The sequence below is a fragment of the Caretta caretta genome, chromosome 11 (genome assembly GCF_965140235.1).
Source record: "Caretta caretta isolate rCarCar2 chromosome 11, rCarCar1.hap1, whole genome shotgun sequence".
In the NCBI taxonomy this organism is placed as follows: Eukaryota; Metazoa; Chordata; order Testudines; family Cheloniidae; genus Caretta; species Caretta caretta.
Window position 1 is genome coordinate 77,735,111 of NC_134216.1, and position 22,109 is coordinate 77,757,219.

The window sequence follows — 22,109 nt, forward strand, 5'->3', positions numbered from 1 at the left end:
AACAACCAGAGTCCGTGCGGCCATCCTCTCCAAACGGGGCTGTGTGGCCCAACGACCAGAGTCCGTGCGGCTGTCCTCTCCGTCGGGGCTGTGTGGCCCAACGACCAGAGTCAACGGCTGTGCAGTCTAGTGGCACAATGGGGACCTGGGCAGCCACCCAGGGATGAATGGCAGCCAGGGCAGGGGGACCCAGACTCTCCTTACTCCCCCTTGCCCTAGCCCAGGGCCTTGTCCGTGGCCAATGTGTTTGCCGTTGAGTCAGTGGGGATCCAACCAGAACATGCTGACGTCACTCAGCATGACAATGGCTTGTTCACCCAGGTTACTTCAGAGGAGAAGTCTCTAGGCCACGGGCTGGGGGTCTCTGGGCTCCCGGCGTGGGAAACTCCCAGACACTCCGATCTCCCTTGGACGTCTGCAGGCACCCGGGGGTGCGGCTGGGTCTCGGCGCCTCGGGGCTCTGCAGTCAGGGGCTTCAGCTGCTTCTGGACTGGTGCATCCTCCATTTTCGGCGCTCTGCCTAGCGTGAGCTGAGCTGCTCCCTTTCACACTGGTGCTCCAGTTGTAGAGTGTCCGGCAGGGCTGGGGAGGGGCTTGGCTTCCTCCGCCTAGACTGTGGGGTTACGTGGGGCTGGTACACCCCGGCACACGCTGCTCGGCCTCTTCTGTCTCCTCCTTCCCGTGCAACAGCTGCTTTGCCATCTCACAAGAGATGGGATCAGTGGTGGGCTCAGTTGGCTCCTGTTGGCCTCTAGATGTCTGGAAGATGGAGAAAGGGCAGGAGCACAAATTAGAAAAACAAAACCTTCAAGCAGGGTGGTTTTCCACAGCACAAAACCACCCCACTTTGCTAATGTTCATTTGCAACTTCCCGGAGAGCTGGCATTTCTTAAAGAGAGCACCCAACCCCCGGCAACCTCCGCTACCCTGGGGGCTGGCAATGGTGAAAGGGAGTCTGGGAGAATTTCTCCTCTCTCCGCCTGGCTCTGATGAGTGAGGGAACCACATGCGAGAAGCTGTGTGAATGTCGGGCTCTGTGCGGTGGGGTGAGATGTCCTACATGGTGCCCAAAGGTGGGGTTGTGCTGACTCTGCAGTGACTTCATTCCGGGGAGAGAGATGTCAGAGATCAGCTCCAGGGTGCTGCCCTGTAACAGTGGGTGGGAATGGGGCAGAAGTGGGGCAATGGTGCACTCAGGAAAGGAGCAGGGCTAAGCGGGGCCCGAGCTGCAGCCTCTAAAACCCCTGTGTGCTGCGTTCCAGCCGGGCCGGCTCTGCCTGGCTGGGGTGGGGGCGAGGCAGCTCCGCGCGCTGCTCTTCCTGCCCCCCCGCAGCCACGTCGCCGCGACCAGCACTGCACCGGGAACCTCTGTCCCGGGGGCTGCTCTTGCCTGTCGGCTCTGCCCTCCCCCCGCACGTCCCCCCGCAGCTCCCATGGGCCGGGAATCGTTAATCCGGCCCTGGCCCTACTCCCCAGCCTGTTCCAATCCTGCTCTTGACTCCTGACTCCAGCTCCAACCCTTGGCTCCCCTCGGCTCGACCTCCACCACTCTGAGCACGCGGCCCCAGCGCCCCTGCTCCAACCACTGGGCCCAACCAGCCGTGCTTTGGCTTCTGACCCCAGCGATATGGAGGAGTCGTTCACCGCACTGCTTTCCATGCGTATGGCCCTGCCCTGGTCAGCGCTGGTTTTCATCTGCCATGGTGCTGCCCAGTCACATGGCTTGATTACATCCCTTTGAACTTCTTCAAAGTCTTCTCTAGGCTGATTAATCTGCACAATCTTGTGTCATCTGCCAATATCCACCTCGTTGTTCAGCCCCGGTTCCAAACATAAGAACATGAGAAAGGCCAGACTGGGTCAGAGCAAAGGTCCATCTAGCCCAGTATCCTGTCTTCCGACAGTGGCCACTGCCAGGTGCCCCAGAGGGAGTGAACAGACAGGAATCATCCAGTGCTCTATGCCCTCTCACCCATTCCTAGCTGCTGGCAAACAGAGGCTAGGGACAGCAAAAAGTTGATCAGCGTCTGCTGTACGTACCATAGCAGGACAAAGAGCTCTTCTGTGTCGGTCCCGGTTCCCTAGTCAAATGCACAACCCGACACGAGATTTACAAGCTTCTGCAACCATTTATAATGTCTGTTGAGGATGTACCACGTGGTCCTGTCAGATTTCAAAGGCACTTCCTGAAAAGCTGAAACCAAGAGGAAACGGGTTGAAAAGCCTCTGGTGCTGATGTGCCTGGTGCCTAGGAAATCTCCACTCCCGATGGCCATCGCCCCCTGCTATTAGCTCCCCAAGAGTCTAAAGGCACAAGAACAACAACTCCGCTCCTCCCAAAATAGCCCTGCACAGAGAGGAGACCCCATTCTTGTCACTTCCCCCTCCGCCGGCCTACACCCGTACACACACCCCTACACACAGACGGTTGGGGGCACTTGTTCTTTCGATGGAACAGGAAAGTGACAGCCGCAGCGACATTAAACCATCCAACATTTAGGCCGAGATCCACAAAGGGATTTAGGCTCCTAATGTCTACTGAAATCTTTTGTGGCCCTGTGCCTTCATTCCTCAAGAGGTCACAGGGAGAAGTGTTTCCCATGTGCCCTCATGGGATTTCCTATGAGCTGATAACCAATCTCGGAGGGAATCTCCCTGGCCTGCAATCACTCCAGTACAGGGAGGGCAGGTGATGAGGATAATTGTCATCATCATCATCATCCTTCATAACAACGGCTCTTTTCAATTCTGTCAGGCCTTCCATTACAGACTTTCAGACCTTTATGAAGACACTTTCCCCACACAGCTTTAAGGTTACGTCTATAGTAGGAGATAGAGATGCAATTCCCCTGCTCCCATACACATTTTGTGGTACCTCGATGACGCTCGCATGACCATCCTTCTTCCTTAAACGCTGTCCTTAGACAGAGAGGGACCTGTGTCCACATTCAAACCTGTGTTCGGGCCCTGTGCTGCACCCCTGTACTTCCCACAGAGGCACAAACACACAGAGGTATTTCCTTACCTTCATACAGGCGGGAGATGCCATCTTCATTCACTGTTTCAGACAACAAATCACAGTAATGGTGGATAGTATTTCCTAGACATACAATGAATACAATGGATCTCATTACTTTTCAAATCCTTCGCTGAAAACTGCTGAAGATGCAGCCATTTCCCCAAGACAGCCCTTCGGAAAATTAAATACATTCCTTACATCTGTTCACAAAGCAGATTAGATAAAGCATCAGATGCCCAGCAGTTACTGAGAAGCTGATTTCTAAAGGAGACTGAATTCACATCAAACCAGCATGATGTGAATTCAATCTCCCCTAGGCGCAGCCAAAGAGCTGTTGTGGGCAGGGGAAGTTGGTGCAGTCAATACAGCTAAGTTGCTCCCTTCATCTTGGAATACATGTTAATTCTCTCTCTCTCTCTCTCTCTCTCTCTCTCTCTCTCTTACACACACACACACACACACACACACACACCCCGTTTTAGGATTCTGGTGCTGTCGGAGGGAACAGAGCAGCTGTCTAGAAAAGGGCCTTGAAGGAAACATTTAAAAAAGCTGAAGTGAATTTGCTCTGCTTACCAATGAACAAGGCTGCAGAGTGTCGTATTGTTGTCTGTGAGCTTTCCAGGTAGTCTAGGGCCTGGAACAGGAATTTGGGGATGTGGCTCTTGTTGTTCTGCATCTGGAAAGAAAGAAGGAAGAAATGCACAATATACAAATGATATGTTCTCCCCACAGCGAATAGTCCAGGAAAGCCAAAGCATATAGCCAGGCCATGGCAACCGCCAATACGAACCCATACACCAGAGCAGCACCTCTCTGAAGTCACTGTTGTGTTCTCCAGAACCTCCGCTTTCATTTGAAAAGACAAAAGTTTGGAGGTCTGACAGTTGTGGAGGAAAATGTCAACAATGTGAACGGATTGTAACTCCTGCAGAAATGAACCAGCAGAGAGCCTGGAATAGCGTCTTGCAACCCGACCGAAGCGGATGGGTCCTCAGGCTGTGGGGTTAGAAAGGTCTCTCTCAAGTCCCCATTCACCCCTCTCAAGGCACAAGGAATTCACCTACCAGGCACTTCCCGACACTCTTCAAGAGCTGTGAGGAGCCATCCCAGGCCATGCTGCGGAACAGCCTCTTCAAATGAGCCCAGCCGAGAAACACTGCGCAGCGGAAGAGCGTCAGTTTACATCGCTGCAAGAGAAGGGGAGACCAAGAGGGTTCTCACTGAGAGAGGGATAGTCTGGGGGACACTGGACCTTCTCCACCCCTTGTGCTGTGAGGATGGATGAGGCACGAGGCTCCAGCATGGAGTGAAGCAGGGAGGAGAAGATTCTGCTTGGGCAAGGGGCTCTGGCGATGACTGGAGTGGGGGCCCCAGGGGATTCTGGCTCTTTGCTCTGAAGGAAATTATGTCCGTGGCACTTACCAGTGTCACACTCTCCTCCTGGTCTGCAAGATGCAGCAGCAGCGGGAGCAAGCAGTGGATGATTTCCTGCTGCACGAGGGCTTTGTCCGGGTCCTGCACCCTGCTCACCACGTTGCCAAGCAGTGAAATGGCAGCTGAGCGCACACTGCCCCTCTCCTGGCAATGACACACAGGGGGTGGGGACACCCGGTTAAAGCTAGGCAGTATCAGAGCAGAACGCGACAGAGTCATAATCCGCCCGCTGCTCCGGTTCCCCCGTGTGAACTGACTTGGGTGGGGGGAGCAGGGCGGACACCAGGCCAGCGCCATAGACATCTTGTGCAGGGCCTGAGACCCTGTGCAGGACAGCGCAGCCCCAGGGTGTCCCAGAGGCAGTTTCTGTCTGGAGAGCCCAGAATCCCAGAACCTGAGAAGATTTGGGGAGAGGGAGAGAAGTCTGCTGGAGACTGGTCTGGGGAAGGGGAGAAGCCGCTGCTGGAGCCTTGCAGGGATTCGCTGCTACAAAACACAGCATTTCTTTTGCTCTTCGGTGCCCCCGAGAGCCGGGCCATTCCCGACCCACCTCTTTCCTGCTGAGAATCTCCACCTCTTTGGGGGCCTGTGTTCTCCAGACAGCTGGGCATCTGCCCAGGGCCAGGCCCCCTCTCCCCCAGGCCAGGCTGCAGCAGGGGCTGGGAGCATGGCGCTGAGACTGAGCTTTGGCGAGAAGAGCTCTGACAGGGAGGTGGCTCAGCAGGAGATTCCCCACCCATGGCAGGGGCGCTCCTTGGAGGCTCCATGGCAGGCTTGAGGGGCGGGAGCCAAGGAGATGGGGAGAGAGAGACAAGGGCATCAGAGACAGGTGGAGGGGGGGAACGGGCTTCTCCTGGGGTTCCAAGCCTTACGTCATCAATGAAGGGGCGAAGGCTGACTGCAATGTCCTGGGAGATGGAGCCAAGCCCCTCCCTCTTGAGGAGGTAGATGATGTCTCCAGCTTTCTGCATGGCCTCCTTGACACACGCTCCATCCCGGTCACAAAACCTGGCCACGGTTCCTGGCAGCTGGGCCTGTAACCATCTCACCTGCAGGAATGAAGAAGGCAACTCATTACTTTCCGGGCTGACAGCCTGGAGCACATGCTGGACCACTCCCGCCTAGGAGAAACCACGGATGGCAGAGCCCCCCAACGGGGCAGAAAGTCGTTCTCCTGTCACTCTGTGCCAGCTGCTCACTGTAACCTTTGTCGTTGCTCACCCCACCTCCCCCATTGCATCCCATCTGCAATCAGGGCTCCGCTCATGGGAGCAGGGAGCACGTCATGCCTTGATTTGCTCAGGAAAGCACCTCCACCATTTGATGGCTGTGTGTTAAACAACAAGGTTTATGTGGGGATCTGGCTCTCGTTTCCGAGCTATTTGAGAGACATCGGCTTCCTTGGTCCCCTGGGCAATCCACGCCTCTTACCTTTTCTGGCTGGAACACAATACTGCCAAGGCCTCGCAGACTGAGCTTACATATGACGGGATTTGTGTCCTTGGTCCATTCCATGAGCTGCGCCCGGAGCTCTGATTTTGTCAGTACTGTGTCAATGGAAGGACTCTGGAGAAACTGCAAAGAGCCAAATCAACATCAGGTTGAGGAACAGAGGTCTTCCTGGGGGGTCTCTTCCCTGGACAGTCGTCTTTACCAAAGGGCCGCTTACTCCCACCCAAAGTCTCTGGTGCGTAGGGAGCCAGTTGCTGCTGTTTCAGTTGGTTCATTCCCAAAAGTTGGACTCATGCACAGCTCACAAATCAACCCCCAGGGAAAGGGGTGTCACGGAGTCCCTGGGCGATGCTCTGGAACTGCTCCCCATGAAGCCAGTCAGGACTCTGGGGCAGTCGCCTTTCTGTGAGCAGCCTGTCTTCAGGACACGCAGCTCACACAGCTTCCACCTTCCTGGGTCTGACCTCGGAGCATTCAGCATCCTCTGCCCCTCCGTGCGCTTCCCACAGCGAGTCCGCTCAGGCGGGGCTCCTGGGGAAGCCAGAGGGTCCTGCACCCCAACTTCGCAGTCAGACGTGACTCTCAGCCAGCCAGTAAAACAGAAGGTTTATTAGACGACAGGAACATGGTCTAAAACAGAGCTTGCAGGTGCAGAGAACGGGACCCCTCAGCTGGGTCCACTTTGGGGGGCAGTGAGCCAGACAACCACGTCTGCACTTCACTCCATGTCCCAGCCAGCCCCAAACTGAAAACTCCCTCCAGCCCCTCCTCCTCTGGCTTTGTTCCTTTCCCGGGCCAGGTGGTCACCTGATTCCTTTGTTCTCCAACCCTTCAGCTCTCACCTTGCAGGGGGGAAGGGCCCAGGCCATCAGTTGCCAGGAAACAGGGTGTCGGCCATTCTCTGTGTCCAGACTCCTGCACACACCTGCCCTCTAGGGCTCTGCAATGATCATACACCCTTACTCCACCCCCTAGATACTTAAGAACTGCCTAGGGGAAACTGAGGCACCCCCACACTATTCAGAGGAAACATTAAGAACAGTCCCACTTTGTCACAAGGGGCGTCTCCAGGCCTCATTGAGCGCCATGTAGAGACCCCTGGGACAGAAGAAAAGCACAACCTCAGGAAAAGGTGAGGAGAGAAGCATGGTCTTGGGGCACTGGAGAAACCTCTCCTCTTGTCCCATAATCCCATCGAGGCACATCCAGCCAGGAGCAATCTCACCCTGTCTCTCCCTCCCTCTCTTTGCCATGCCCCACAACCATCCTTGTGCAGAGAGGAGATAGCTGGCGGTAAGGCTGCTGAGCTGCTGACAATGTGCCCCAGAGCTTACTGGCCTGAGCTGCTCTCCAGAAAGCCCCCTTGTGCCTATCAACTAATGTATCTCACCTCAATACAGAAAGCCATGGCAATTGTTCTCTGCTCCTCCTCCCTCTCACTCTGGACGATGGTGATTGCCTCTCTGAAAACTGCAGGGAGCTGAGGGTTCTCACACTCGATCATGGCTCTGGAACATGGAACAGAAAGTCCCTTGTGATTTTCAAGGGGGAGAGAAAGTTCCTCTCCAGTTGCTGGGCTGAGCTGGCAGCCTGGAACAGAGGAATATTTCACACGGAAATCCCATTCCCAAGAGAGACCCAGTGAGGAGGAAACTTTGGGCTCCTACCTTGCAATCAGGCCAACACCCTGTGAGTAGTAATATCGAGAGGCTATCGTGTCCCAACCCTGCTGAAACTGGATGATGGCAAATTCCTTCCAGTAGCCGGGCATGGAGAAAAGAGTCTTCACAGCCTCCACTGACGTGCTAAAGAGAAAAAAATACCAGTCTCAGGCAACGAGATCAGCCCCAGGCATGGCAAATCTGCACAAGCCCTGGGAAATACAGCATGGTCAGCAGTAGCTAGCCTCCCCGAGGATAGATCCAGTGTGATATCATGGTGCTTCCCTGCCCAATGGGCCCTGTCTACACTGCAGTTTCGTTGAGTTTCTAACCAATTAGTGACACTGTAGCTTCTTAAGATGATTGGTGTCATCACTCCCTATCGCTGAATACTTGACTCTTTCCTGTGACAGGTAACAGGACTCAAGCGGGCATGTGGGGTCGGGTCCTTAGTTGGTGTAAGCGAGCAAAGCGATGTCAGTTTACACCACCTGAGGTGTCTTCCGGCGCTCTGGTTTTCCCGTGTAGATGGAAGCCCCTCACTGTGCCCACAGAACCAGATGAACGGGTCCCTCTTCCTCCTGCCTGCCTGTGAGGCTGAGATCCTGCAGGGCCTGGCCCCATGTGCTGCCGGTGTGGTTCTGTCCGCGTTCGGGGACGGAGGCCCACAGATTTGCTCAGCAGGCACTGATGAAAGCACTGACCCTTTGGCGGGTGGCACAGGTGGATGGATGCACAAACATGACTGCTGCCTGAGTGTGTGGGGAAAGCAGCTGGCCTGTGGACGGCGTCAGATGAGCGAGTGTGACTCACAAGAACACACGGCTCTCAACCCTTTTCCCTCAAGAGAGACCTGCACCCAACTGAGCCTGGGCCAACGACAGCACCCGAACCACCGATGGCCATGAACGGACCCCAGGTGTTTAGCAGAACAAATCTGTTCTTCCTTTTCCTTTCAGTCATTACCTTAGGGGGCTGAGGCAGCTGGATCCCTCCTCGGGGCTGGATGTCTCGCTGGCCATGTAGGTCCCTGGCAAGTGCAGATCCATCACATACTGCACTTGCCTGACGCAGAGGATGAGCAGCTGGGGATACATTTCCAGGATGGCTTCTCGGTATCCCCATAGGAAAAGGACCTCATAAATGGTCTTCATTGCCTGAAGGGGGGAAAGAATTTCACTCAACTATCCCAATCTGCCCCCTGCCCCCATTGCCATTTGCGACTGTCCTTTTGTCATGTCTCATTTCCTCTCCAGCGTGTTACAAAAGAGGATTGGCTCCTGAGAGGGGAGGAGACATTTGGAAGCTCCTGAACCTTCCCCCATTGCTGGAACGGAAGCAGGATGGAACCCTATGGAAAGATCAGAAGAGTCTGGGTGACGTTATTCCCCGTTATTTCTCTTAATGGTGCAGACCCTGCGCTTTGGCTTTCCAGCTGTGACTGGACGGGCTGAACCATCCTGAGGAGATGCGTTCTCATAGGCCCAGTGTTTCTGGCCCAGTCAAACGTACTGGACATCTCAAGATCCCATGCTGGGAAGATTTCTAGTCACAGTTTACAAAGCCAGAAACCTGGATACTTCCAAGAGACACCCGAACTGCACCTGCTCACTAAAGGGCCATCTAAAGCAGAAGACGACGGAGCCAGGGTGCCAGCAGAGAAACCACTTAAGATCTGTAACTTTTACCTGGGGGAAACTTTATTTACACCTCTTTGGTTTGATTGGAGGTGGCCAGGACACACGAAGGTCTGGTCTACACGACAGAGTTAGGTCAACACAAGGCCACTCACCCAGCATCACCCTAACTATGGAATTTCCTTCCCATTGGCAGAACTGCCCCTGGGGGCCAAGTTCATAACTCCACGTCCACAAGGGGCAGAGAGTCCAAGTCAATGCAGTTCGGTCGATGCAGTGTCGGCATGGACACCGCGTCGTTTACGTCAACTGACCCTCAGGAGCCTTCCCGCAATGCCCCACCCTGACGGAGGAATCGCGACAAGCGCTTCTGGTGAGGACGTGCGCTGCTGGCACCAGAGCTGGCTCCAGCGTTTTGGCGGCCCCAAGCGGAGAAGGGAAAGAAAAGAAAAACCCGATTGAGCTGCCCCCGAAGTGGCGCTGAAGAGGAAGAGAGGGAATGAAGGACCCGCTGCCGAATTACCGCCGAAGACCCGGACGTGCCGCCCCAACTTTCTATTGGCTGCCCCAGGCCCCTGCTTCCTTTGCTGGCCCCCGGAGCCGGCCCTGGCTGACACAAGCAGCAAAGTGCAGCCCCACCCAAGGGATGGGCTTGCTGTGGCGGCTGTGAGCCGAGGGAGGTTAGGTCAGCTGAGCTGTGTAGTGGAGCTGTGGCCTGAAGCTCAGAAGGGGTGAAGCTCACACACAGACACACACACACACACAAAGATGCACCATCCTCCCTGCCGTGGTGGGTTCACAAAGTGACATCTCAAATCTCACTTACAGCCAGGGACACATAGCCGCTCTTTTCCTCCCGGCGTCTCTGCTGGAGCTTGTCCAGCAGCTGCCGCAGCACCTCCCTGGTGAGCTGGGGTTCTTCACCCAAGGCCTTCCACAGCTCAAGGGCACATCTGCAGAGTCAGAAATAGAAGTCAGACCTTCCCTGCCTGGCCACCTCTCGCCCTCCCCAGGGAGAGGCTTGCAATGTGGGCAGAAAAGGCGTCTCTCAGTGGAGACACCGATCGGTGTGGGGAGGCTGAGGCTGGGCAAGTCCCTTCAGAGAACGTTGTATTTATTCCTTTCCCCTAATGGGTTATTGTTCCTGAAGCCAGCACCACTGCTTCCAAACAGTGCCCATGAACTGACCACAGAGTGACCAACACACTGCAGACTGCAAAATTCTGCTCTGTTCCGCTAGGGTCAGTGCGGAGGAACTTGCCTGACCTCATTGGAGTTACTCTGGCTATTTGGGGGTGTAACGGAGACCCAGCGTTTGGCCAAGTGTCTCAAAGCACCTCAATCCTACTGCAGTGTGGTGGATGGGGTCAGACACTGAATCAGAACATGCCCTGATAGGAGAGGATTCAGGAGCTTGGAAGGGGAGATTGTACTGCCCAGCGTGACAGAGATGGAAGGAAACTAGTATTGAAATCCCTCTCCTCTCTTCTCTCCATTCTTGCTGATCTAAGTCCTGCTGGTGCCCGCAGGCATCTGCAGAGGAAGACTGCAGACGGATCCAAAAGACTTCCAGTCATTTGACTTCCAAGTTTGGTGAGGAAGCTCGGACATGGTGGTCAAGCCCTGGGGACACTGAGAGCTAGGTTGGACAAATCAAGAGCAAATGGCCTGGAAGCAAGGTCTTCAGGAAGCTTGACTGAAATTCTGTGCCGTGGCTGCCGAGTTTCTACAGCTTGTGAGCACAGCCCCTGGAAAGCACTGTGGCTGTTCCAAGGAATTCAGACCTGAAAGGTTTACAAATCAAACACTCAAAGAAATATGAAAACCAACACTGTATTCCTCTGGTAACTGAATTGGGCAAGAAATTCAATTTCTTTCATGCTGCTCTTCAATTTGCTCTCCCATGTGACACAGATTTGTCTCTGGGCAGTGCAGAACTGCATTGCAGAAGATGCCGAGGAAAGCCGGAGTTGTGACCTCTGGCTAGGGTCCAAGTTGGGTTTCACGGCCCCTAGGGACATGGGGATTGTGTTCTAAACACCTCAGATGGATGACTCTGCAAAGTGACCAGCAATAACCAGCAGGATTCAGAGTTTACAACATATTGAGATGAAAAGAGGCACTCACCCCTCTCAGAGCTATTATTGCCAGCTGTCTGCAGACTCAGGCAGGATGCACTGCATTTATGCTCTGGTCATGTGTGGATGATTTTTTGTCTTTTTTGCAACAATAAGGGCTGGAAATTTCTGTCTTCAGAGATTTACCTCTGCTGCACAGCTCCAGAAGAATGAGTGTATTTTTTGAGCTATTCCTCAGCCACGGAATAACTAGGGATCTGACGACAGGTAACAATCCTGCCCTGGTCTGCAGGGGATAGACAGATGGGCCTCATGGGCCTTTGCCATCTCTGCCTTCTCTCATGCACTAAGGAGCAGCCAGACCTCATGAGCCAGGGATGTTGAGTGAGCCCCAAAGTCATTTATTGGCCCTGTACTGGATCTGAGAGGAAGTGGGTGGCCCATAGAAATCAGGACAATGCTGGAATTCTCCAGAAAACTGGCACGTCTCCATCCCGGGGAGTGCAGGAGGAGGGGTTGGCTCCTCAGCGGCTGGGCCTGGCCATCTCCTCTTAGTAAGCATGGACAGCTCTCTGCACAGCAGGAAACTCCCTCCAACTGTGTGAGCCCCACGGACCCTTCCCGGCCTGTGGCCTGTCAGTGGGAGCAGGAAGAGAAATAACAGACTGAGGTGATAACAGAGCAGCTCCCTACCTGTGCGATGACAGCGTGTGAGCCACACAGGTCAGAACCACGTCCTGGGGGTGGGAGCGAGCCAGCAAGGCCGTGGCCCTCAGCGCTGCTTTTCTGGCTCTGGGATCACAGACGTTGTCGAGCCAGATTAAGATCCCTCCCACGACGTCTCCAACCTGGAAGAATGCCAGGAAGTTGAGGGATGGATGAATCAAAGAGTGGCCTCCTCCCAGGGAAGCCCTCCTGGCAGCCCTGCAAGCTGCCTCTGACCTCAGTTTCCCATCTTGGCTCCTCCATAATCTGAAGAAAGAGGCTTTGACAAGTCCAGGAACCCCAGTCTTCCTGAGGTCTGGTTTAGCACCTTAAAGCTCAGAAACACACACAAAAGCCTTCCCCAAAACCTTACAGTGGGCACAGCCCAAACTCCCCTGATGTCCCAGGGCCTTCCCTGCCATGGCAAACTGCTCTCAGCCCTGCTCTCAAAGGCTTCCCTGCAGGAGCCTTTCCTCAGTCTCTGCAGCTTCCTGTTGCTCTTTCTAGCACAATCAGTTCTTCCAGACCAGGGGTCTCAACCTAGTTTCCATTGTGGGCCACATCCAATCCTACCTGTTTGGCCCTGAGGATGTCCCATGGGGCGCAGCTCTGTGCTGATTGGGCCGCAGGTTGAGAACCACTGCTCCAGACCCCAGAGCCCATCCTAGAGATGGCAGGCCGGGCTAGTTGGATGGGGCGAGCCAGCACAGACCCAGCCCTAAGGAGAACCTCTGTGCTGCGGGATTGTAAAACCTGCCGTAACAAATCTTAAAGCCGGCTCTCTACCCTCGGGCTCAGGCTCTGGCACCTAGAACAGCAGTGTAGACGTGGTGACTTGGGCTGGAGCCCAGGCTCTGAAGCTCCCCTCCTCCCTGGGCTTCAGAGATCAGGGTCCAGCCCAAGCCCAGAAGAGTCTGCATTCCTGTTTTGGTCCCACAGTGCCAGCCCTGGGAGCCCAAGTCCATAGGGCCAGGAGGCTTTCAGGCTCCTGCTGCAGAGTTTGCAGGACAGGGCAGACAGACCCTAAAGGGACAAGCCCCCCCCGAGGGCTCTTCCATGAGGAATTGGTCATGGCTCTTGCCTCTCTCGAACAAGGAGCAGGAGCGACAACCCTGGGTGGAGGATTCGGGCGACCTGTTTTGCTAGCGGGGTGGGAAACAGGATCAGAGCTTGGGAGAGACAGAGAGAGACGTGCAAAGCCAAATTCTTCCTGATACTTCAGCTGGAAAACAAGGCCCTGCAGCATGTCTGAGGAAACCATGTCTGCTCCTGGAGCCTAATGTGGAGGCTCGTCAGCAGACTAGGTGAGTGCTGCCTTGCCAGGGCTGGGGCTGTCACACACCTTCAGTGTGGCTGGGCGTCCTCAGGGAAGTGTCAGAGCTCCTTCGGGCAGAGAACACTTCAAAACCTGACGCCGCGGATCCCCGCGGCCAAGCCCTGAATGGCAAGGGGCTGAGCCAACCTTCAAAGCACCATGCCAGTGTGTCCCAGGAACGGTTTCCTAGGAGAGGCGATTCTCCCTCCCCCTCTCTGCCCAGCATCCCCCTGCCCCGCTGCGGGCGTATCTTACTCTCTCCATCTTGTCTCCGTGGAGAGATACGATGGCCCTCAGCTCTTCCTCTGCGGCTCTAAATCTCTGCAGGGTGGGTGTTGTCAGACCCTGCACGGCTGTCATCAGCAGGGCGTGGAGCGGGTCTGAGGAATGGTGCTCCCCGAGAGTCTGCAATGAACAGGGACAAAGCCTGTGGGGACTGAGTTTTTCCCTCGGGCAGCTGCCCTGGAACAGTCTGTCCCCGGGGGAGGCTGCCAGCGCCGAGGGAGCCTGGAGACTCCGGCTGAGCCCGTTTCCTCAAAAGCCTCCCCAGGTGCCAAGGTTTCCTCAGCCTTTCGTCCACGCTCTGTCCCCCTCTCCTGAGAAGAGATGGGAGGCTCTCGGGCAGTGCGGGGACACCAAGGACCACCCCATTTCCTCCCTCTCTAGCCCCTCCTCCCAGGACGCCCAGCTTTTGCTGAGAAAGCCTCAATGTCCTGCAAAGCCCATTCGAGTTGCTCCTTGAGTGTCGCCGAGGGGTCACTGGAGAACCTGCCCCATGTCCCATCCCACCCCGAGCGCCTGAGGAGATTGGCTCAGCAACTCTGGCAGCCCACAGTGTCGGCGAGGAAAGGAGTGAGAATAGGGCCCAAAGGGAAACGCCCTCTTCCTTCCCCACCCCGCAGCGTGAGGCGCTGCCAGAAAACAGGCAGGAATCGCCGGCAGGAGAGAAAGTAGCTGAGACTGAAGGAGCGAGTCTGCCTGGCTGAGGAGAACCCCAAACCGTGGGCCTCCGGGGCCAGAGCCCTGTGGGTCAGAACTCACTGGGCACAATGTTACTCCTGGGGGCCCGGTTCCAGGGCCACCTCAACCCAGGGCCTGGGGTGCTGGAGGCTTTGCCCGGGTGTCCCAGGGCAGCCCCTGGGGATTGCTGCGGCTGGCCTGCGTGGCGCTGGATTAGCACCGTCTGTCCTGGATGCCCGCAGCTGAGGACGCAGCAGAGCACACCGGAGTGGCCGACTCGCCTCCACACTCCAGCCCCCCGGCACCTCAGGAGCTCCCAGAATTGCAGACTTTTGTATGCGCTGCAGGGTGCTCTGTCCCTGACAGCAAGAGTCACAAGGGCATCGAGGTGCCTTTGTACCTCGGACGGAGCCAGATGTCGGCAGGCGGGATCGAACCTGGGATCTCAATGCAGGAGCCCCTGCCACAGGAGCTAAAACCCATGCGGCTGTTAGCTCAGGCTGGAGAGCAGACTCATCGGTTCTGTCTCGAAGTGGTCCTGGTGCCACGAGATGGGCCAGAACCCCACAGCCAGGAGATATGCGGGTCACCCCGACAAGGGCAGGGATGGGCCTGGTCTGACTTTCAGCCATGCCTGTGGGCCATGGGAAGTGCCTCAGAATCAGGCACCTGAGCCAGGCACGTCTGCCAATCCCACGAAGCACCCCTGGGCTTCTTGAGGTGCCTAAACCCCCTTGTCAAACTGGGCCTCCTTCGACAACCCAGAGAAACTCGTAAAGACTGGCTGGAGTTGATCCCACTTCAAGAGTGTTCCTTTTCAGCCCCCTGAGCAAGGGGCAGGTCGTTCTCCTGTCAGAGATCCCAGCTCCGGGAGATATGAACACACACAGCAAGGGGTGCTTTCCATGAGCACAGCCACACAGCGTCATTACCATCGTCCTAGGGGAGATGCTCGTTAATGAGGAGACGGGAGCGCGCTCTTCTTCCTGCTCTTCTGGGCTCCCTTTTTCCCACTTCTCCTTCGTCTCCGACGGCTCCTTCTTCGTCCCTGCAGCAGAAAGAAACATTGTAAACATTTTGCTTTTCCATGTCTTCTCCCTGGTTTCAGAGGGTGGAAGCTGGGCACAGAGCCCTGAAGCGAATTGCCCCGGGTCCGACTGAAGGTTGTTGGCAGAACTGAGCAGAGAACTCCGATCTCATGCCTCTTAGCCAGGGGCTTTTACCACATGAGGCTTCCTCTTACCTAGGGGCCAGTTTCTTTTCTTTTCTACTCTTCCTCTCCCCTTGCCCACATTTCCCGTCAGTGACAGGCAACAGGCCTCATTTTGCATTTAACCCCCCAAGAAGCAATGACTCAGCTCTGGTACGGTTCCCAGCTGTGACCTGCTGAGACCTCGGGAGCATTTTCCTGATGAAAGGGACCCGATCCAGGAGAAAAGAAATGATTTCCTACAACGTCCAGCCTCTCTGTTCCCCTTACAGCCTGGAGCAATGTTAGTACTCCCCATCCCACAGAGCCAGACCCCCAGAGGGGCGTGACCTGACATTGTCAGCTCTCCCCACCTCAGCAATGGACCTTTGCCACCCTCTCCAAGAGGATCAGGCACTGAATGGATTCCAGAGTCTGAGGTACCCATCACTGTCCCCTGAGACGGCCCTGATGTGGAAGTATAAGGGGACTGTTGGCCCCTTACTCAAAGTCAGTGGGGTTTTTGGTTGGCTAGGTCCCAGTCCTCTGATACCAGTCCTCTGATACCAGTCCTCTGATACCAGTACTCTGATACTGACAGTCCTCAGGGGCCATGGGGAGAGGCCAATGCTCCAGGTCAGCCTGATTGACAGGGCGGGCAGGCTAATGACGGAGTCAGGGGGTCAGAAAGGTCCCCGTCCTCCGCGTGAGCTGGAATTGCCTGGCTCAGGCAGCGTGGGGCCGAGCTAAGGAGAGAGCGGGGGCCCGAGCTGAGCTGGGGAGCAGAGGCGGGCCAGCCAGCGGGGCAGAGAGACAGCCCAGGGAGAGCAGACCCTGGGCTGGGAGCAGGGCTGCAGCCACAGAGCCAGTGGGGCCGGAGAAGCAGCCCCGGGGGCTGGAGGCAGAGCAGCAGCATCCGTGCTGAGGCAGGGTGGAGCCGGAGCTCGAACAGTGGGGCTGGGGCTGGAGCTGGAGCAGTCTGGAGCTGGGTGCGGAGAGCAACGGGGGCCAGCCAAGGGGGGACCCTGGCAAAGGGCCCAGCGCAGAGAGACACCCCCAGCCGAGGGTCCTTGCAGGCCAGACTGGGAGGGGGATCTGAACCCAGCGGGAAGGAGGGACCCACTCCCCAAAGGCTGGAGGGGTGTGGTCACCACCAGAGCAAGTGTCCGACCCGCAGCATCCCTGCAGCACAGCCAGGGCCGGAGAAGGGGCCTGGGACCTACAAGGAACCAACTGTGAACGGCCCTGACGTTCCAGAGACATGGTTTGTGACGTTCCCTGCCACAGAGCGGGGTGATGTGTTTTCCTTTCATCTTTCCCATTTTTCCTTATTCTTTTTTACATTAATTGCTGATTAAATAAACTGTATTTGCTTTAAATCGTATGTAAATATCAGTGGGTCTGGGAAGCGCTCAGTGCAGAGAGAGCACCCCGGAGTGGGGACACCCTAGCCCCTGTCCTGGGTGGCCACAGCAAGGTTGGGGGTCGAGCCCCCCCAGGAATCCTGGGCCCAGCCTTGTTGGGGTTACGAGGACTCTGCCAGACAGGAGAGTGGAAGGGGAGTCCTCCAGGGCAGGGAGGCCTCTGGGGAAAGGAAGTGGGAGCGAGGACTCAGATCCTTCCTCTAGCCCATTTCACCGGAGTAGTGCAGAAGCCAGGAAAGTTCCCCACAATAGCGGGACCGTTCCCCCGCTTCCATAAGGCTTGTAGAGTGACTGGTGTGAGTATTCCTCACATGCTCCTTGCTAACCATGTGGTTTGTATCCTCACCTGTAAGATCCAGTTCAACTTGGTCTTGCTTCTCCTGCAGCTTCTCCTCCTCTGACGCCACCTGGTTCTTGGCTGCTTTCTTCTTCTTCTTCTTCTTCTCCTTCTTCAGGGAAAAGCACGTCCACCTTCTTGGAGAGGAAACTGTTCTCTCCTCATCGCTATCTGCCATCGAGTTGTCAGACTGGCTACAGACACAGAGTCTTTTCATGCCTGATAGGATCTTCCACGAGCATTTGCTTCTCGTGGGCTTCTCTGGCAAGGCCTGTTCTTGCTGGCTGATGGCAGAGCATGCCTCCATGGCTGCAGGTTGGACGACCACTGTGTGCACATGGCTCTCTCTGTGCTCCCGAGAGGTGAGTCTTTGAAAAAAGGAACGAAGCCTGGAATAGAAAGACGGAGGAAATGGGTTTTTCTGTCCTACTCTAAAGGAAGGGAATTAGTCTGCCCAGGATTCCCAGATCCAAGAGAGTGGTCTTTTGAAGCCATCTGCTTCTCTAATAGTCAGGACTGGTTCATACAACAAAAGAATATAAACAACAAAAGACTGGCCACACTGGCTCAAACGAAAGGTTCATCTAGCCCTGTATCCTGTCTTCCGACAGTGGCCAGTGCCAGGTGCCCCAGAGGGATTGAACAGAGAATCATCAAGTGATCCATTCCTGTTGCTCACTCCTGGCTTCTGGCAAACAGAGGCCAGGGACACCATCCCTTCCCATCTTGGCTAACAGTGATTAATGGACCTATCCTCCATGAATTTATCTAGTTCATTTTTGAATCCTTTGTTTCTTTGAAATTTGCTGCTTATTAACAAAGGCTTCAATGGGGGCACTTCGATTTGAACCAAGGACCACTTAATGTGCAGTCAAACACTCTATCACTGAGCTCTACCCCCATGACTAGACCCAGCCCCAGGTGAAGACATCTGGGACCATGGTGAAAGAGGAATTCTTCTGGGAAAGTTCCAGGGCCCGTGTTATGCAGGAGGTCAGACTAGATGATCAGGGCTGGCCTTAGAGCCTTTGAAACTGTGAATTTATGAACCTCAAGTTGCCTTTAACGGCTAGGATGAAAATTGCTGCTCCTGTCCAAGAGGAGATGCTTTGAGGTTTGCTTGGGGAGAGGCACCAGGATCCCCGTTCCACCTTTGTCACAGCCTTTCTTGGACACAGCACATCACAGCTTCTCCCCTTTTGCTCTATAACAAGAAACCTCCACGCACCAGATCTGTAATCCCGTCCTAGCCCAGTCACTGGCTCCAGTTCCTAGTCTGACTCTCACCCCATGGAGCTCACGCCTCCTTTGCCAATGGACAGGCATGGAAACAGCCAAGGTCAATTTCTGTTTTCTTTGCTCATTGCCGGGGCCTAGTTGCAAAAATGCTTCATTATTAACCCCACTCCTTTGCGCACAGAATGTTGGGACTCTGGGAACAGACAGGGCCAAGCCAAAAACCAAGACACCTCTGTTCCCAGAGAAGCCAGGAAAAGGAACAAAGATTCTCATCTAGAAGGCTTGAGGGTCTGGAAGGATGGATTAGCAGCTGCAGATATGTTGACTTATTCTCAACTATTTCAAAATCTGGACTGTAGTTGCATGGGGAAAATAACCAGTAAACTTTAACTGAAGAATTTCCCATACGATTTATAACGTCCAATCAGAACAATAGGCCACCCAAACAAGGACAAAGAAATCACAGCGAGACCCATGACAAATTTAGGCTGCAGTTTATTTAAACCCCTTTTCTGGAAAGGAATTGCAGGGGGGATTTAACACGTCTATTTTATGTAGCCCAATGGGGGAATACAATTCACATACATTAGACAATCATGACATGAGACAGACGGTTTCTATTCACTACTGGAAGGCAAGGAGTGCACTAGGGGAACTCCAAGGGAAATACTATCGATGGAGCTATCAGTCTAAATTCTACACCAGTTTTTTATCTTCCCTTTAGGTTATAGCCATGGAAATTCACCCATGCTAGTCTGCTGAAAGATAAAAGCATCGAAATCTGCCTCCAAAGACCGGGACAGGCTGAAGCAGACGGAGAAGGGAGAGATGCCCACATTCAAATCAAAACGGAACGCTGAGACCTGACTGTTGCAACGCTGGCCCCCACCCGTCCCTGCACCGGGGGGGCCAAGCTGAACCTGAGAAGAGGCAGAATTGACCAAAGAACATTGCCAAAGAGCCCCAGTAACAGGCCAGCAGCCCCCCATCCACCACCCCTTCCAGCCCCCAGCACCTCCCACCCAGCGGCAGCCCCCCCCATCAGCGCCTCCCCCTTCCTCCCCACTCCTCCCGCCTGCCGCAATCGGCTGTTCTGCAGTGCGCAGGAGGCTCTGGTGGGGAAGGGGCAGGAGCGAGGGCATGGCAGGCTTGGGGGAAGGGGCAGGGGACTAGGGGGAAGGGGTGGAGAGGTGGCAGGACCTGGGGCAGAGCAGGGGGTTGAGCAGTGAGCACCCCACAGTGTATTGGAAAGTTGGCATCTGTAGCTCCAGCCTCGGAGTCCGGGCCTGTGCAAGGAGCCGCGTATTAACCTCTGACGAGCCGCATGCGGCCCCGGAGCCCCAGGTCGGCCACCCCTGCCCGTGGGGAAGGAGGCACCAACCTGTCATGTGCGATCGAAGGAGCAGGAAAAGAATGTGGGAATTACCTTCTGTAAAAACTCATCTTTTGTCGAAAACCTGTGGAAAAAGCTGATGCAAGAAGTTGTTGACAGAGGGATAGTCCGCGTCTCTCAGCAGCTCCTTGGGTCACCAGCCGTTGTCAACCAAGGCAATTGGCAGACTGAAGGCAGGGCAAGAATGCTGAGGCCGAACAGTCTTTGCTGTTGGCATCCGTGACCTCACAATCAACTTAAGCATCAACACACACAGACCCCCCCACCCAGAGAGACACGCACACACACAGGAGCTGGTAACATTTACAACATGGAGAGATGCACCCAAAATCTCAAGGACTTTTGATTTGGGGGAGGGCATCATCGGCGCTGACTGCATGGGTGCCCCGGGGCTGGAGAGCCATGGGGAAAAATTAGTGGGTGCTTAGCAGCCACCGGCAGCCAAGCTCTGCCCTCCCCACAGAGCATCTCCTGCTGACCAACTCCTTCCCCACCCTTCCAGGGCCTTCTTCCCACCACAAAACAGCTGTTTGGCTGCATTCAGGACGCTCCCATTTGGTGGGGAAGGAGCAAAACCATAACTCACCCAGAGATGTGATTTTATTAAATGGTTCGGAGGCTCAGAAACACATAGAAAATGTTCTAAGTGAAAGTGCCAATCACCCAGAGAGCAGTGGGAGCGGGTCCAAGATGTAGCAAAGAGGGTTTCCTGCAGGGAGAAGGGAAGCAGGGAGATTGCAGCTCTTTGGGACAGAGACTGTCTGTTTGTTCTGTATGTATGCAGCACCTGGCACAATGGGGCCTGATACCTGAGTAGGGCCTGGACACAGTGCTAATAAAGCAAGGGCATTTGTTGAATTACTGAAGTGCCCTGAGTCCCATGAGTGGAAAGGTGGCAGGTGAAGCGGGGCAAACCCTAGACAGATGGGATCTGCCCAGCCTGGGGCAGCATGTGCGGGAAGGGGAAGGGGAAAGGCCATTGGGAGTGTTTCCACAGAAGCCAAGAAATCAGGGCACCAGCCCTAGCATGGCTGAGTGAGGCTGTTTCCTGGGATAGATCTCCACAGACAGCATTCGTGGGCAGGCTGGGAGGGATGGCCTGGATTCACTTTGGAGTGGATCCAGTGTAAATGAGACTAGACTTGTCCCAGAAGGGCCCAGATACAACAGTGACAGACACTGTAGGTGGAGCCTGTGAATAAATAAACGAGGTGCATTATAAAACAGTCGTAAAATAATCCCCCTGCTCTGTGACCCCAAGTCTGACCTTGTACCTGTCAATGGGGCATCATCACTGAATGGGGGAGCTGTTAATGAGGCCCCACAGGGATTGGCTGTAGCCCCCTCACGTCTCAACTTTTTAATTAACGATCTGGAAGTAAGTATAAAATCACTGTGGCTAACACAGCTTGGAGGAGTGGTAAATAATGCTAATGATGGGGCCGTTGTATGGAGCAGCCTGGATAGTTTGGTAAACTGGGATTAGTAAAACAAATGCAGCCAAAAGCAAGGCCCTAAAGCTGGGAATGGAGACGGGTGGCCGCACCTAGAGCCTCGGGAACGGTAGCCTGGAAAGCAGTGACTAGGAGAAGGATTTATGTGTCACAGAGGACAAAGAGCTGAACACCGACTCCCATTGCTAATGTGATCCTGGGACGTAGAAACAGGGGAGCAGCCTTGGCTTCTTTGTGTATGTAATTAAATCACCTCTTCATTTCTTTAAGTAGCTCGTTGCTTGTTTGGGGGCTTTTCTGGGGGCACGGCTTCTGCTTTGGTTTTGGTTTTGTTTAAATTTCCCGCCGGTGAGGGTGATTGGCTCCTGGTTGTGCAATCGACTCAAAAAAAAGATTTCAAGGGCTGCTGGCTACTTCCTCTGCTCAGGAAAGTGCGGCTGGACCATGGCTGCTGGGGACCTGGCCAAGTGCTTCCAGGACAAAGTGACTTGCTCCATCTGCCTGGAGTATTTCACAGACCCGGTGACCATTGAGTGTGGGCAGAACTTCTGCCGGGCCTGCCTCAGCCAGTGCTGCGGGGAGCCAGAGCCAAACTTCTCCTGCCTCCAGTGCAGAGAAACCGCCCTGCAGAGAGACCTGCATCCCCACGGGCAGCTGGGGAACCTGGCGGAGCGAGTGAAACGCCTGAGGCTGCAGGCGGGGCCAGAGCCCGAGGGGCAGAGAGTGGGTGACAGGCACCAGGAGGCTCTGAAACTCTCCTGCGAGGAGGATCAACCCCCGCTTTGCTTGGTGTGTGACCGATCCTGGGC

The 22,109-nt window shown here is 55.1% G+C and overlaps 1 protein-coding gene across 1 annotated transcript; it reads right to left on the bottom strand.

Moving 5' to 3' along the window:
* Nucleotides 1-63: 63 nt before the first annotated feature.
* LOC142068429 (maestro heat-like repeat family member 5) lies at nt 64-17,521 on the bottom strand. The gene is made up of 9 exons (XM_075117606.1): nt 17,224-17,521; nt 15,197-15,312; nt 5,329-5,505; nt 4,445-4,600; nt 4,087-4,209; nt 3,596-3,698; nt 3,026-3,100; nt 2,041-2,194; nt 64-759 (listed from the first exon to the last, which is right to left on the bottom strand). The coding sequence occupies exons 1-8, from the start codon at nt 17,519-17,521 to the stop codon at nt 2,082-2,084; spliced, it is 1,161 nt and encodes a 386-aa protein (XP_074973707.1). The 3' UTR covers nt 64-759; nt 2,041-2,081.
* Nucleotides 17,522-22,109: the final 4,588 nt, after the last annotated feature.

Bases quoted from the DNA above. Each gene is read 5' to 3' on its own strand.
- LOC142068429 (XM_075117606.1), bottom strand. From the start codon at position 17,521: ATGGAGGCATGCTCTGCCATCAGCCAGCAAGAACAGGCCTTGCCAGAG. The intron at 4,210-4,444 runs GTAAGTGCCACG...CTTCTCTTGCAG, and splicing joins AGGAGGAGAGTGTGACACTG to CGATGTAAACTGACGCTCTT. The intron at 3,101-3,595 runs GTAAGCAGAGCA...TTGTATGTCTAG, and splicing joins CTCTGCAGCCTTGTTCATTG to GAAATACTATCCACCATTAC.